Source organism: Mobula hypostoma, chromosome 12, assembly GCF_963921235.1.
Source record: "Mobula hypostoma chromosome 12, sMobHyp1.1, whole genome shotgun sequence".
Taxonomy (NCBI): Eukaryota; Metazoa; Chordata; class Chondrichthyes; order Myliobatiformes; family Myliobatidae; genus Mobula; species Mobula hypostoma.
The window spans coordinates 96,896,258-96,913,697 of NC_086108.1; the positions used below are offsets into that span (position 1 = coordinate 96,896,258).

The 17,440-nt window shown below is 37.5% G+C and overlaps 1 protein-coding gene across 5 annotated transcripts in view; it reads left to right on the forward strand.

Moving 5' to 3' along the window:
* The window catches only part of LOC134355025 (zinc finger protein 644-like), a 143,859-nt gene extending 126,676 nt beyond the window's left edge, over window positions 1-17,183 (forward strand). For 4 of the 5 annotated variants that reach the window (XM_063064670.1, XM_063064672.1, XM_063064674.1 and 1 more), the window contains 4 exons: window positions 6,550-7,164; window positions 12,191-12,313; window positions 14,088-14,190; window positions 14,495-17,183. In XM_063064670.1, coding sequence (XP_062920740.1) covers window positions 6,550-7,164; window positions 12,191-12,313; window positions 14,088-14,190; window positions 14,495-14,687 — 1,034 coding nt within the window. In that variant the 3' untranslated portion in view covers window positions 14,688-17,183. The remainder of the gene's footprint in view (window positions 1-6,549; window positions 7,165-12,190; window positions 12,314-14,087; window positions 14,191-14,494) is intronic. The other variant, XM_063064669.1, reaches the window with a different exon arrangement.
* Window positions 17,184-17,440: the final 257 nt, after the last annotated feature.

A 17,440-nucleotide genomic window follows, 5' to 3' on the forward strand; every position in this document is an offset into this window, starting at 1 on the left:
TGTTGATGGATCAAAGACCATCGTAGCAGCATCAGACTTGAAATCTGAAAGATGAGATTGCTGATATGATCAAACCTCCCAATGTACTTGGAGACCATTAATGTTTCAACACTACGCCTTTGTTATAATAAATCATTCTTTTCATTTGTAACTTTAGTTAAAACAAAAGGAGACAGAGTATTTATTTCAAATACAGAGGAATGGAGCCATGGCCAAGTGGGAATGAAGATTGATTCTTACGTCGGTGGTGGGGAAACTGCTGGAGTCAGTTATCAAGGATGTGATAACAGCACATTTGGAAAGTGGAGAAATGATCGGACAAAGTCAGCATGGATTTGTGAAAGGAAAATCATGTCTGACGAATCTCATAGAATTTTTTGAGGATGTAACTAGTAGAGTGGATAGGGGAGAACCAGTGGATGTGGTATATTTGGATTTTCAAAAGGCTTTTGACAAGGTCCCACACAGGAGATTAGTGTGCAAACTTAAAGCACACGGTATTGGGGGTAAGGTATTGGTGTGGGTGGAGAATTGGTTAGCAGACAGGAAGCAAAGAGTGGGAATAAACGGGACCTTTTCAGAATGGCAGGCGGTGACTAGTGGGGTACCGCAAGGCTCAGTGCTGGGACCCCAGTTGTTTACAATATATATTAATGACTTGGATGAGGGAATTAAATGCAGCATCTCCAAGTTTGCGGATGACACGAAGCTGGGTGGCAGTGTTAGCTGTGAGGAGGATGCTAAGAGGATGCAGGGAGACTTGGATAGGTTGGGTGAGTGGGCAAACTCATGGCAGATGCAATTTAATGTGGATAAATGTGAAGTTATCCACTTTGGTGGCAAAAATAGGAAAACAGATTATTATCTGAATGGTGGCCGATTAGGAAAAGGGGAGGTGCAACGAGACCTGGGTGTCATTATACACCAGTCATTGAAAGTGGGCATGCAGGTACAGCAGGCAGTGAAAAAGGCGAATGATATGCTGGCATTTATAGCGAGAGGATTCGAGTACAGGAGCAGGGAGGTACTACTGCAGTTGTACAAGGCCTTGGTGAGACCACGCCTGGAGTATTGTGTGCAGTTTTGGTCCCCTAATCTGAGGAAAGACATCTTTGCCATAGAGGGAGTGCAAAGAAGGTTCACCAGATTGATTCCTGGGATGGCAGGACTTTCATATGAAGAAAGACAGGATGAACTGGGCTTGTACTCGTTGGAATTTAGAAGATTGAGGGGGGATCTGATTGAAACGTATAAGATCCTAAAGGGATTGGACAGGCTAGATGCAGGAAGATTGTTCCCGATGTTGGGGAAGTCCAGAACGAGGGGTCACAGTTTGAGGATAGAGGGGAAGCCTTTTAGGACCGAGATTAGGAAAAACTTCTTCACACAGAGAGTGGTGAATCTGTGGAATTCTCTGCCACAGCAAACTGTTGCGGCCAGTTCATTGGCTATGTTTAAGAGGGAGTTAGATATGGCCCCTGTGGCTACAGGGGTCAGGGGGTATGGAGGGAAGGCTGGGGCGGGGTTCTGAGTTGGATGATCAGCCATGATCATAATAAATGGCGGTGCAGGCTCGAAGGGCCGAATGGCCTACTCCTGCACCTATTTTCTATGTTTCTATATAGTAAATGCAAACCATACAATACCTTAAAGTGTTGACTTATAACTACACTTTAATAAATAGAAGGTATTTAGAAGATACATTTTTTGAATCAGAAAAGACCCCAAAATTTAAAAAAAAACATATATCTAATCTGATAAGGAGTTATACCTTTTTTATTCATTACAGTGACAGATTATGCTAGTTGAATCATATTTACCCACGTAGTCTAAGGATAGTTTTCTTCTCTGGAAATCTTTCTTTAGTCCACTTGCACATTTTCTATTGCAGCCAAATTTGATAGCAAATTTCTTCTGGCTTCTTGAAAGTTTAGATTTATGATTCCTATTTACTATAAGGAACCATTTATTGACCACTTTAAATGACTTCAATAAAATGTTAGTGATGTAATATTGATCTGAACAGTTTAACTTTGCATGCAGATGTGTTAATCTGATTGTTGGTATCTCTAAAAGATCTAGTCATAAGTTCAAACCACTAGGTTGTGCTGTTTCCTGTCTCAGTTGGGAACAGAAGGAAGCAACAAGGGACACCTCTATTGACCTTATTGCGTTTTAAAGCAAGAATACAATCAGGATTCCAGTTGCTGCTCACCACATCTGTTCCTGGAAGTGCATGACCATGGACATATAAAGGCTAAATTATATTTGGGTCTTATGTTTTCTTTGGCTGAATTGAATATTGATGCAATTTCTGGAAAATAAGTAGAATGTGCAAAAACTGGAAGGTGACATTATGCAAAAAGGAAAGCAAGTGTACTTTGAGCTTAGAAAAGAAGCTAATGCACAAGTTTCTGACTTTTCAAAGATACTTTTTTTGAGAAGCAGTAAGATTAAACCTGGTTTTTTAAAAAAATTCCTTATTGTTGCCTTATCTGAATGGAGCTAAGTCTTTTAGCTATATAGTGTCAAGAGATCATCTTTAATAGAAATATTCTGGTGCCATGAATGCACTGTTCTACGCAAATCAGAAAGGGAAATGGTTTACAATTGCTGCAGCATGATTCATCAATCAAAAGATTTTTGATGACTTCCTTGGTGTGAGGGGAGAGGTGAGTGTGCCTATTATGGCTGAGTCAACAAACCTCTGAAGACTCTTTTTGACCCTGCACATTGGTGCCTATGTACCAGGTTTTGATGCAACCAATCAAAATGCTCTCCACCATATGTCTAAACATTTTCTGGTGTATTTAGTGACATACGAAGTTCCCTCAAACTCCAAATAAAGTATCCCTGCTGTCATGCCTTTTTCATGGTTCTATCAATATGTTTGGCCTAGAATAGATCTTCTGAGGTTTTGATACCTTGGAACTTAAAGCTGCTCACTCTTTCCACTGCTGACCCTCGACGAGGACTGGTGTGTGTTCTCCCAACTTCCCCTTTCTGAAGTCCATAATCAATTCCTTGGTCGTGCTGACATTGAGTGCAAGATTGTTTTTGGACACCACTCAACCAGCTGATCTAGCTCACTTCTGTATGCCTCCTTGTTGCTATCTGAAATTGTTCCAACAAAAGTGATGTTGGCGAATACATAGGTAGCATTTGAGCTGTGATTAGTCACCAAGTCATGAGTGTAGAGCGAATAGAGCAGTGGGCTAAGTCACATCCTTGAGGGGCACCTATGTTGATTGTTAGCAAGGAGGTTATGTTATTACTGATTGTGGTTCTCCTGATGAGGAAGTCAAGGATGCATTTACAGAGGAATGTACAGAGGCCTAGGTCTGAAGCTTGTTGATTAGTACTGATCAATTCAATCCCCAATCAGTTGAAGTTCATTGAATGTTATTGAACCTGTGGGAAATTGGTGTGGTGTGTGATAATTAGGGTGCCATGTAAGTTAGACAGAGATTCTCAAGTCCTGCATAATGTTTAGAGAAATCTATCAAATCCAATTCTGTTTTCTGTTGAGAAATTCCAGTGTTTACACCAAACAAAAATATAAGTGCCAAATAGCTTCTGTACTTGGAACAGACAAAAAGGAAAGGGTGCATTTATATATAAGGCCTTTCACATTAATTTCAGACTTCCCAAGATACATTGTAGACACTGAAGTATTTTGGAACTGTAGAAACCGTCGTAGGACAAGGACAGACAACTTGTGCAAAACATTTGGCAACTGACAGTGAAATGAAAGTGACCAAATATCTTTTGTTTTTGTGGTGACAGTCGCAAGATCAATGTTGATCAAGATTTAATTGATATCTCCCCCCTATGCTACTTCAGAATATAACTGTGGGATGTTTTAATTCCTCCTGAGAAAGTAGACAGGCCTTTGGTTTCATCAACAGAACCTCCACTGAAGAGTCAGCCCAAATTTTAGTGCTCATGTTTCTGCTCTGGGACTTCAACATGGAATCTTCTGGCTCAGAAACAAGCATATTGATCCATGACAGATTGTTGAGCATTGAGCATATTTCTGCTTTAGTGATATTTAAAAACCAGCTTAGACAAAGTATATGTATGTTAAGAAGTAACATACTGATGATGACTGATACAGAATGTCCTTGTATGAATACTGTCAGTTGTTTTAGAGAAGGTTCTTATGATTTGTAATAGCCAATGTTTCACAATCTTAAAATGCTAAATCAAAGCTTACTTGTAGAATTGAGGCACTTTTGCTTTGTGTAAGTGGTCTGAATTTTCATTGTAGTTTGGAAATTTTGAAAATGTGTACTAAAACTCTTAAGTATGTACTTAGTTATTCCTGAGAGTGTAGAAGATTGAGAGGAGATTATGGGATATAGACGGGTAAAAATGCAAGCAGGCTTTTTTCACTGAGGTTGGTTGAGACTAGAACTAAAGGACATGGGTTAAGAGTGAAAGGTGAAATGTTTAAGGGGAGTATGGGGGGAATTCTTCACCCAGAATATGGAATGTTCTGCCAGTGCAAGTGGTAGATGCGGGTTCCATTTCAACATTTATGAGAAATTTGGATAGGTATGCGGATGGGAGAAGTACGGAGGGCTATGGTTCAGGTGCAGGTTAATGGGACCAAGCAAGCAGATTAATAGTTCAGCACAGATTAGATGGCCCGAAGTGCCTGCTGCTTCTGTGCTATAGTACTCTATGATGAAAATTTGCTCTGACTAAATGCTGCCAATCACAGTCAGTGAGAGTGAACCATGGGTCCAGATTGAAGGGTCTCAGCCTGAAATGAGTACCTCCATCATAGATATGACATACTTTCTACCCTGTTTAACACAAGGTATATGAATCTTTCTTTCACTACTTTAACAATTCTTCAACCCAGAGAATAACAATGGTAATATTCCATTTTCATGTTGGCTGTTACACCCTCAAGTCATCAAACTAAAAATGTTTTCAATTAGTAAGGATCTTTTGTTTGTAGTTATTGAAAAGTAGCACACGGGAAAAACTAGTACTTTTTTTACTATGAAGCTTCACAAATATGGAATATTGTTGATTACAGTTCAGTTATTTTTCCAGTCAATTCATCTATGGTTTAGTTTACTTGTCTTGTTTCATCTTAGTACTGGTTGATTGATTTTTGACCTGTTGTTTTTTTAACTGACCCTGTGGTTCCAGGTTTGCACTGGAGTTTTCTGCTCTGATGGGTATGTGCCAGATTATTTTGTGCACTCATCCTGAGTTTAGTGGAAGAATTTGATGACTTTTCCATTATACAAGATGGTGATTATGGATGCACTCCAGCAAGTTTTAGCCAAGCTAGGTGCTCTTTCCTTTTAGCTTCAGGTTAGCAAGGGAATCTCTGCTGGGAGATGTTATTTAAAAAGTCCATTGGCTGAGTGGCAACTGAATGTTGCCCTCTAGCATGATTTTAGAGTTTGTTAGCAGCTTTGAATGTATCATGGAAGGCCATGTTGGCAACTAACATAGGTCATTCCAGGAAAATTGGTTTTCCAGCGGAACTGTCTTCTGGGATGTTTTGTTTTGATAATATCATTGCTTCATGTATCATAATCATTGTCCATAAAAGTAACCTTGAGACCAAGAAGATTGGCCACTTCCCCTAAGGCAGAAGGCTTTACTCAGAGCCTTCCCTACCCCCCCCCACCCCATTGCCTCATGAATATTTAGTGTGAGTGTCTAACAGCTAACCAAACTAACGTGGAGAGCTTCAACATGCTAAATTATTGGAAATCAAGAAAAGGCGAGCAATACGATTGTGATTCCAGTGTGTTTTAAAAAAAAACATGAGCAAGGAAAAAGTTTGAAATAATTGACTGCAGAGAGGGAGGTGGAAGTTATTGTAAATGTAGATAGAGAGGAATAAAAAAATTGGTAATGTTAAATACAGATCGCGGTGCATTTATTGTCACAGATGTAGATAAATGAAACAAGTGGGTAATTAAAGTCCCATCAGATTTTCGCTGGCTGTGATTGTGATGGATTACTAAAAGTTTTGGGTAGAGCAAAAAATGTCGTAGAGCTGATTTAAAATATGTTTCTATCTTCTGTATTTGACTGCTAATAATTTTTAACCCAGAAACACGAGTCCAGTATCTCAGAATAGAGTGACAAGATCTATTAGGTTAAGCAAAGATCATTAGACTGATAGTGTGATTTCATATTGCTAACCTAAGCTTTAAACATTGTGATCATTGTTATGTGATCCAGATGTTTCAACAGCCACCATGATGGCAAAAAGTACTAAATTCTTTGTGTCAGACATTTCAAAAGAAATCAGTAATTTATTTTATGTAACTGTGTGTATTTAAACTTGAGTTGTTCTGCATTAAACCTTGATGTAAGTTATTAGGTAGAAATAGATTTAACTTATAGCTGCTAATGATTCCATTAAATTAAAAAAATTAAACTGATTTTTATTCACATGATATTGAACTAATTGATTAATCACTTTTTTTTATTTTAGTAGAGCCATGTTTGCTTTTTTTTCTTATTAAGTTAATTAGATTGGGTAATCCCATTCTCATTTTGTTTCCACAGAAGTGAAATCTGGATCATCAACTGAGAATACATGTCCTCTGTGTGGGGGCTGGTTTGACACAAAGGTTGGCCTGTCAAATCATGTCCGTGGTCACTTGAAGAGGTTGGGGAAAACAGAACTGGAAGCACACAAATCCCCACTCTGCATTTTGACTGAAATGATGCAAAATGAAGCAGAGGCTGAAAATATTGCAAAGTTGTTGAGTAGCAAACAATTTAGATATAAACCCTTTGTATCACAGAAATTTGCAACAAGTGACGGCCTATTTCTTGCTCCAAATGGTATAACTATAAAACTGCAGCAAAATGAGATGAAGACAAAATCCTTCCCCTTACCACAATTAGACCTCAATGATGACCTCCCTGACCTGCAGCCAGGAAAATACAGTGAGACACATGAACAGTCAAGTTCTCTGATGCAAATTCTGAAGACTAAATTTGGAGAAGAAACACGATTACCAATAAAATCCCAGCCAGGAAGAGGTCATGTTCAAACTGCAAAGAAGCGACTGCCTAATCACAGACGCCCCTTTCATCCACAGTTTGGCAGTTCAGTTTTGCAGCCTAGTGTATCATCACAACCAGTGACAAGTGCAGATATGACTTATCAAACAGGTTAGCCATCCTTGTGTTAATTTACAAAATAAGCCAAAATTGGGGAATGGAATATAAAGGCTTTGAGGAATTTTGATGCATTTATGAGCATTTTGAAACTGTGTGTTAAACTTTGTTGCCAGAGCAGTTTTATTTGCCATGATTAATCTCAAAGCTTTCTTCAGAAATACATTGCCTTGTAAAAGTATTCGGCCCCCAGCCCTTTGTTTACATAGATGAGGGATTTTGATCAATTTAATTGAGAATTTTTATTTGTGAATCACATGCTCCTTTTTTCACAGTAGAGCCACCTGCCCCCCCCAAAAAAACAACGGAAATTGTAAAGCATGAAAAACTAAAAATTCAAAAATTAAAATGTCAGCAAAAGTATGTCAGAAGTATTCATCCCCTTTGCCCACTTCTCATAGTTATTATAGCCAGTAGTCTTTTTGGACAAGTCTCTATTAGCTTTGCACAACATGATGGAGCGAGGTTTGTTCACCCCCCCCCCCCCCGCAAAACTTGCTCAAGTTGGGAAGTGGCGGTAGACAGCAATCTGGAGGTCTTGCCAGAGATGTTGGATTGGATTAAGGTCGGGACTCTGACTGGGCCACTCAACGATATCAATTTTCTTCATTTGAAGCAACTTCATGGTTGCTCTGGCAATGTGCTTTGGGTCATTGTCCTGCTGAAAGACCAACTTCCTCCCCAGTTTAAGCTTTTTGGTAGAGGCTAGCAGGTTTTTATCCTGGATCTCTCTGTATTTAGCAGCATTCATCTTCCCATCAATCGTGACCAGATTTCCAGACCCTGCTGCTGAAAAGCATCCCCATAGCCTATGCTACCTCCACTATACTTTACAGTAGGTTCCACTTTATTTTCATCCAATCACAAGACCTTCTTCCACACCCCAAGGTTGTGGACTGTGAGGAAGGCTATCATGGGTTTGCAGAGGTATCTGCATCAGCTGGAAAAATGGGCTGGAAAAAATGGTACATGAAATTTAATGCAGACAAGTGCGAGCTTTGCACTTTGGTGGGACCAACCAAGGTAGGTCTTACATAGTGTACGGTAGGACACTGAGGAGTGTGGCAGAACAAAGGGATCTGGGAACACAGATCCATAATTCATTGAAAGTGACGTCACAGGAAGATTGGGTCATAAAGAAAGTTTTTGGCACATTGGCCTTCATAAATCAATGTATTGAGTACAGGAGATGGGATGTTATGTTGAAGTTGTAGAAGTCATTGTTGAGTCCTAATTTGCAGTATCGTGTGCAGTTTTGATCACCTACCTACAGGAAATATGTAAACAAGGCTGAAAGAATACAGAGAAAATTTACAAGGATGTTGTTGGGTCTGGAGGACATAAGTTATAAGGAAAGATTGAATAGGTTAGGACTGTATTCTTTGAAACATAGAAGATTTGAGAGGAGATTTGATAGAGGTATACAAAATTATGAGGAGTATAGATAGGGTAAATGCAAGCAGGCTTTTTCCACTGAGATTGGGTGGCAGTACAACCAGAAGTCGTGGGTTAATGGTAAAAGGTGAAACGTTTAAGGGGACATGAGGGGAAACTTCTTCACTCAGCGTTGTGAGAATGTGGAATGAGCTGCCTGTACAAGTGGTGCGTGTGAGCTCGATTTCAACATTTAAGAGAGGTTTGGATCGGTACATGGATAGTAGGGGTATGGAGGGCTGTGCTCCTCATGCAGGTAATTGGAAATGGGCAGTTTAAAGGATTTTGGCATGGACTAGATGGACTGAAGGGCCTGTTTCTGTGCTGTACTTCTCTATGACTCCATTTTTACAGTTTCTTCTAAGTGACGCTTTGCAAAGTCTCTGTAGGCAAGGATATGCTTTTTTTTAAAAGCCAGAGCTGCTTCCTTACCACTCTTTCGTAAATACTGTGTATTTTTTGTGTAAGGCCTCAGAGATTGTTGAGCTGTGAACATCATCTCCAGTTGCAGCCACTAACTTCTGCAGCTCACTGAGAGTGACTGTTGGCATCACAGTGCCATTCTTCTCTGGTGACTAGGTAGAGGGACAGCCTGGCCTAGGCAGTGTGGCTGTGGTTTCATATTTTTCCGCTTTTTCATGATGGGCTACATTGAGCTCTGAGGGTATGTTCAGTGCCTTTGAGATGGTCTTGTATCCTTCCACAGCTGTGTTTCTCTATTAACATCTCTTTGACTTGCCTTGAATTCTCTTTTTGTCTTCATCTTGGTTTAGTTTGTTGAAAATCTACCATACTGTTGGACATTACAGAGAAAGGTATTTATGCAGGTGATCCTCCAATTTTCCACATCAACAGGTTGGCTGAGTTGGCAAGGTAATATACTACATTGCACCTGAGGAAAGTTAGCGTAGTAATTACGATTGGAATGAATACTTTTTCAGCCTCTATTTTGGTTTTTATTTTTTAGTAAATTACTGACAGGTTTTGGAATTTTCATTTTGATTTGACAAGATGCCCAATGTTTTGTAGATTAGTTCAAAAAGTCCTAAATGTGAAAATAGTTGTGGGAACTGAATATGTTTACAAGGCACTATAATTGATGTTTCATTCTGTGCTATTGCGGGATGTAGAGTTAAGTTTTAACAGGTTAATATGCCCTTTCAGACCCTGAAAATTGGTAAGAGTTTTGTTCATCCATTATCTTTCATTTCTATCCCTGTAATTTTTGAATGTGCCTTGAAATGGACAAAGCCATTTTTATTAACATAATGTAAGGTTTAGTCCCGGGCATCAAAATCAGGAACTGCATCGTTATGTTCATCATTTCTACATTAGACTTAAAAAATCATGAATAAACAGGACCTTTTCAGTATCACATTCAGATAGATTAGTTATCACCCAGTTGTGAATTTCCTGATTTGAGTTTTAAGTTGTGTTAGTTGTGGAAATCAATTAAAAAATTTTGAGGTTAACCACTGAGATTTTGATCTGCTGTCTATGACAAATACTGGGTTACCAAATAGATGTAGTAATTGGGATTTATTATGGCTGGAGGAGGAACAAGCAGAATAGCAGGTGAGTGCACAGAAAGCAGGACAGAAACTTGCACCACAGTTTAGCCCAAGTGGTGTACAGATCATCTATTCCTGCATGTAAGAACGAAACACTGAAATCACTCATTGTGCTTTAGTATGAACTGCTTCACTTGTTGAATATTACACCTGTGGCTAAGAAAGTGACTGGGCTTGAAATTTTATGATTGGGTTATTATTATGCAGGCTACATTTGTTAGTTGCCTATGCATTCTTACATCCAACAGGGACAAATAAGATAGCTGCTTCTTCCAGGTGCTTAAGCTCTCCTGATAAAAACTACAAAGCAAAGATTGAACATCCATCAGACCCTCATTTATGGCCCACATCATGGCTAAACTATTTGGTATATGTCAGCAAGATGTGCTTTATTTTTCTAGTCCTTTGTAGGAAGACTACCGTGTAATAATTTTTATTGCTCAGGTTATAGTAAAGTGGAACAAGACTGAATGGAATTTAAACTTTGAATAGGACACTCAGTTTCCCAGGTCAATCATTAAACATGGTATTAATACCAGGTGATAATCTTTCAGCTTTGACATATTCTTCTAGCTGAAACAATTGCAGTCAAAATACTCTCCTTCCATCTGCAGGGAAGACTATGTGCTCCATCTTCAGTGCTTCAAGGACATTGCTGAAAGTGGTGTTATGTTAATAGTAAAGTAAGGTTGTCAGCTTTCAAATAAAGTGATTGTGGTACTCACAGCGCTGCATTCTCCTGCTCGCCATGTCCTTTAAGTCTTACGGACTTGGACTAGCATTTCCCTCAGATGAATTCTGATAATTAGCCCTTTGATAAAGTAAAGTCACCCATTATTTAGAATAAGGAGAATAGTTAAATCAGCTTAAGCATCATAAACTTCATCCAGCAAGTGATGTGATCATTCTCCACATTATAGCTTGCACTTTGTGATCATTTTGGGTGAAACTTAACACTTGTCCTGTGGATGCTAAAATTATTTAGATTTGTGGATTCTAAAAGGGCAGCAACTACAAAAAGACACTATTTTCAGTTTTTTTTCCCCCAAACCCTGAATCAAAATAGGCTGTCAATTTCTTCCTCAGTTTTTCTATATGCCTAAAATAGCAATCTACATTATCTCACCAACACAGGGTAAACAGCTGGCTTAGATTTTTTTTATTATTACTTCTATATTTTAAAAACATGTAATAGTGGATTCATGATTACTAATTGGGTATGTTTTTGATGCCTCATTTTATCTATACAGTTGTGTGTGCTGTTTGTTAATATGGATGTTGGTCCATTCTTTGTTCAGTGCAGAGGTTTGAGTGCAGCCATCAGAATTACAAATCATTAGCTTTCATTATTGACTGAACATGCAAAGTGATGACTGTACAAAAGCACTAATTTAAGTGTTGTATTTAACAGCTGTTCACCAGTCTGTTTTATTTTACCACCTTACCTCCCATGCCTTCATCAGCTATTTCATGTGAAGTAAAAGAGCCATTTACAGTCCCTTCATTCCCCAAGCAGCTTTTCTTAATATTTGATTAAATACTGTATTTACAACTTTGTCAATACTTTGGTGCAGTGCTGCTTGACTTCCAGTCTAGCACGTACCTTGTCTTCCCAGTGCAACCCAATGTCATACACAAATTAATAAAGCCCTTTGTTTTATACACTTTATACATTGTATATTGCAAGTTGTGTTCAATATAAAAGTAATTGTGAATAAATATTAGGTAATTGTATAACATTAATTTCTGTTTTAAATATCAAGACATTTAATCATTTCATTTATTGTGAATGTTTACCTTGAACATAAGGGGAATTGAAATATTAACCGTTGTCTTTTAGTAAAAAGCTAGAATTCAGCTAAATGCTGGATAAAGATATTAACATACTACTGATCAAATGCAGAAAGTAAAACTATAAAATGGCCTTATTGTAGGTATTTGCAGATTTTCAAAAGTTTTAATTGACTGTAAATGAAACATCAGTTTAAATTATGGCTTTCCATTTTTGTCAAAAGGACATCCTGTGAAGTTAAGAACTTGTGTTCATTGTCATGCAACCTTTACAAGTGCAGTTAGCCTGGCAAATCATCTCAGAGTCTATGCAAGAAGAAAGCAAGCTGGAGATCTGACTGGCACTCGTAAGTTTTCTTTATTTACTTTTTTAATGTTCTTTGCGTGGGCTTTAAATCGCATGTAAAATATTTTAGGTGCATAAATTACTGAGCCCTTGCCTTTTAACATCTTAAGTACTTAACTGTGATATTTTTATACAAGCTTGGTGAACAGTGGGTAGACTACTAACCAGCAGTGAGGTTAATACCTCCCACTGTGGTGAATCACCAAAATTGTTAAAGTTGTAGCAGACCCGTGTAACTGATATGAGGAATCCTCTGTGTTAAACTCAGGCATACAGGTAGTGTTGGATAAAGGACTTGAACCAACTTTAGTTCATGATCCAACATAAATATGAAACTTCACAACAGGAATTCTGCAGATGCTGGAAATTTAAGCAACACACATCAAAGTTGCTGGTGAACGCAGCAGGCCAAGCAGCATCTATAGGAAGAGGCGCAGTCGACGTTTCAGGCCGAGACCTTTCGTCAGGACGGTCCTGACGAAGGGTCTCGGCCTGAAACATCGACTGCGCCTCTTCCTATAGATGCTGCTTGGCCTGCTGCGTTCACCAGCAACTTTGATGTGTGTTGCTTAAATATGAAACTTTCCTGATGTCATTTTACAGGCCAGTGCACATAGTTTGCTGAAAAATTTACGGCTAAGATCTCTCACAAATCTGTGATTCTGTAAATAAGAATGTTTCAGCTTGACCCTGTGACTCCATTGATCTACTTAACAGGAAAATGGATGATTGTAACTCTAATACAAACCTTGCAAATTTTGGTAGTTGTGCTCAAATTCATATGTTGCATTAGTTATTGTGTTTTCAGTTATGAGATTTAATGAACACTAGTTTGTTTTTGAGATAGCTCATGAAACAGCACACTAATAATTAGAAACAGAAATGTATTGGGAACCAGTCAAATATGGGTAACAGAACCTTCAGATATATGGTTAAATTAGGGGTTTTAACTTCAATAATTATTTTAGTGGTTTATTCTATAACAGTACAGTGACATAATTGCATCTGTTCAGACTGCTTGTGCAGACTGATGATTCTTTCATTGTGAATAACAAGGTTATTTAAATTTTTAATTGATTCTTTCTCTAGTCTTAAGATTTGCATTTTTTTAAAATATACTTGGAGTAATGTAATTAAATTGAGAGAAACACACTGTACAATTGTAGTGGCATGATCAGTATTGCTTTCACGATAAGTTTGGCTTCACCTACCAATTTGTCTCCCCTGCTGGAAGCAGGGCGACCCATGTTGTAGTATGACCTCTGGTTAATGACGGGTCAGTGGTGGTGATGGTATACCTTGTTCTAATTTCTTAATGTACAAAATAAGTCATAGCAGGTAGTTTCTTGTTGTGCATTGTCACAATTAAGGCCGACATCTTCCAGACCTGTAGACTTCCCAATAGTAACAAGTAGATCACTCATTTCTTCCATCCTATGAAGCCAGTGGAGTGACTTGTTGCACTGACTCCAATCTAGCTGGCACTTTCTGGGACTTAATACATGAGAAATCAATTCTGAACCCATAAGTATGGTCCATTACCTCAAGTAGTGTGTGTTTGCTCTCAAAGCAGAGAAACAAAGGTATTGCTGAAATGAATAATAGAAATGAGAATTTTGTAGGTACAGCTAAATATTTTGTAATTGTGCAAATTTGGTGATAAATGGATTCCTCGAGTGTTTCTGATGATCTTGTAATCAGGCTAAATGTAAAGTTTAAGTTAGTTGCTGTTTGCAAGAGAAATGAAACCTATTCCTAAAGCTATATTTTTCCAGCTTTTGACTGCAAGCAAAAGAGGTCACGATCACGGTCTGGGACCAAAAAGAAGTCTTCCCTGTTTGTTCCATCTCTTGATGATGCTTATGTACTCAAGTGCAGGTAAGGAACTTGATTGCAGGTGCAGAACTTCATTGCAAGTGCATTTCAGTTTATGTTGTAGATTAAAATAATTTGTACATCCATAATAATGCTGAATAGAGATTTAAGGATTGCTTTAGATTAAACATATCTAGTTTTGTAAAGTATTTTAAATAATGGCTAGCATTTTCAGTTACGTGCAATTTTCCCTGAATCTTACTGGATATTAATTTGTGGTCTTAGATTTTTAAAAAAGTCATAGCAATAGAAACATCAACATGAATGCTAGATTAATCAGAATTGTGCTTTTGTTACTTACCTCCAGGTTCTGTGATCTGGTCTTCCGAGGTCCACTTTCTGTCCAAGAAGATTGGATCAAGCACTTGCAGCGGCATGTTGTTAATGCAAATCTTCCTCGCACTGGTGCTGGAATGGTAGAAATTTCACTGCCATCAAAAGAAAATTTCCCAGTAACTGAATCATCGTTTTCTTTATTAATGGCACAGACAGCTTCCTAAAATTATCTGATAATGATGAATTAATCTGCTGTAAATTTGATCTGGTGTTTTTCTATTAGCACCTAGTAAAAGTGCATTCTATTACCCATTAGAAGGCTTAATAGATCATTGCAACAATGTAAGCTATTTATAACCTTAAAATGATTTGAAAGTGCTTGATTTTGTTAAAAGCTCAAATAATTATACATATATTCAAAAATATAATTCAATAATTAGATCACCAGCCAATCAGCATGAAGAATCCTGTTTCTAGATTTGCCGCAATTTGGACAAAGCTGTAGATACAATGAAGAAGGTAGTTTACAATAGCTAGTGCTAGATATTAGCATAAGCAGCAAGTCAGATGTTTCCCTAATCATTTCGGAAAGATAGTCCTTTTGCCTGAGGAACCTTATGGCAGCAGGAAATGAAGCATTCAATTTCACTGACACATTTACGAACACTGTTCTAACTTCCAATTTAGTAAGGAAGCGACATTCCTGTTTAGCATTGCATGTAACAACTGTGGATAGTTATCTTTGGTTGCAGCAGAAGTGTTTAATTTTAAACAAAAACTTAAAAATAGCCCCTGCCCCCCACCCACACACACACACACACACACACACACACACACACACACACAAATTTGCAGATGTTCTTGTTTACTTGCAATTTTATGAAATGTGTTTTTTTTTACATCAGTACTATACCTTTAAAGTATGAAACATAAACTGTAATACTTGTTTTGTTTTTAATTCCATCCTTGCCTCCCCCCCACCCATCCCCATTGCAAAATGCTTGGAGATATACTTACTGTTCCAGCCAGGAGAGCAGAATGTCTTAAGTCCTTCCAGAGTCACTATCTGTGCTGTCCTTTGTCTGGAGGTATGATTCTAGTGAGGAGAAAATGGTTCTTTTCATTCAAACTGCCACCTGTCAGAGTGTTGGGAATAATAAAAGCTTTCCAAGCATGTGTGTGACAGTGATCAGCCACTTTAGTATTCATACTTTTAACTTAACAATGATGAGCACGCTCGAGTACAGTTCCCAGGCCGCATTACAAAGTATGGCGATATTAACACTAGTAATATGTAAAGCATAGTAAGTACAATATTTTTTTCCCATTCAAAAACTCAGAATGCAGCAAAACTAAAAATACACTTCAAGTATGATTCAATTTCTGTTCTTTTCCACCAAGCATTTTTCTACTGGACTAAAATCTCAGTATGTTTTTTTTATGTAGCAATCTTATTTGAATACCTTGTTCTCAATTCCTGATTTTATTTTCATCAGTTTTGTTGAAATTGAAATCTAGATGGCTGCTCGCTATTATGCAATTGCTTGTACTTTTAGGTCTATACTAATACATTTAACATTAAGTCAGTAGGAGATTTTCTAGTAGCCAGATCTATTTTGAATATGGCAGTATGTAGATAATAGTTCCCCAAGTCTAGTGATTACTGTATTGCTGTACATTTTAGCATATTAATTGTTTTAGGATTGTCATGTTCTTAGAAAGGGGCATTTAAATATAATTTTTTTTTCCTGACAAAGGTCAGTATTCACCTTCCTAAGGATAACTCAACAAAATGTATGTACTTGTCTTTTACTAGGTTTAGCATGTACATAAATACCAGGTGCATTGCTATGGAGATGGATATTATTGGATTTTATATTTGTATTTTCTAAAATAGGCTGAAATAGTATTTAACCAGTTGACTTATTTGGAGTAGGTTTACAGGTACTGATTCAATGTAGCTTTTAATTTGCTGAAACTAAAAGTAACTCCTGCCTAACTTTTTTTGAGCTCCCTGTATTTCATAATTGGATATTGTAAAAGTATATTTTTTCTGTACAATTTTATCTTAATTGTAAAGGAAAGCATGTTCTTTACAACTCTGAACTCACCTAAGAGATGAGTTTCTTGAAAAATTCACTGTATCTTTTAGGCATTTTTATGCCTGATTACTGTGTATCCAACAAGAACACTGGTATATGATATTAAGTGCTCAGATGTGATTGTGCACGCTCATATTTGTAAGTAAACTGTGTAAACACTATGTGAAATGTGCTATTACTACAAGTCTACTTATCTAGTGGCAGAAATAAAATGTACAGTCATATAATTAACACTGGTTTGATGTTTGTGTCCTTATTATCCCACAATTAATTTATTCAGCCAAATGATATTAATAAATGTGTATCAATTGATACAGAATATTTGCAATAATGGCTGTTAACATTGCTGAACCTCAATTTATAACATGAATATGAATTATGTGACTGTGCTCATCTTCTGATTGTGTATTAGTTCATGTTTGTTATTAATTTTACAGTTCTGCTGATTTTCATTGATCTCTGCCAGTTAGTGGACTCTTTGAGCTGCAGTGTGTTCCACTGAAACTTAATAGAATGAAACAGATGTATTGCTAATAAATACTTCCAAATTTTATGTGCTTCTTTTTACCTGACTGTGAGGATAAACTTTGCCATGATTTGGAGAAAATAATTATTTCCTTCCATTTACCAGCTAAGCTAAGCATGCAATTCAACTGTGAAGTCTGTATCAACAGTTACCTTTAACCCTGTAAATGGAAGCGAGTTTGGGATTAAATACCAGATCTGTCATTTTGCTCTGCTGCTGCACTGATCATGGAATCACTGGGTACTTGTCCATATTGCTGAGATTCTATAGCTATTGCGCTGCTTTGTTCCTTAAGATAGTAGTTCTGTAAATGTTGAAGAAAGGTACAAAACAGCTAATTTTACAGAAG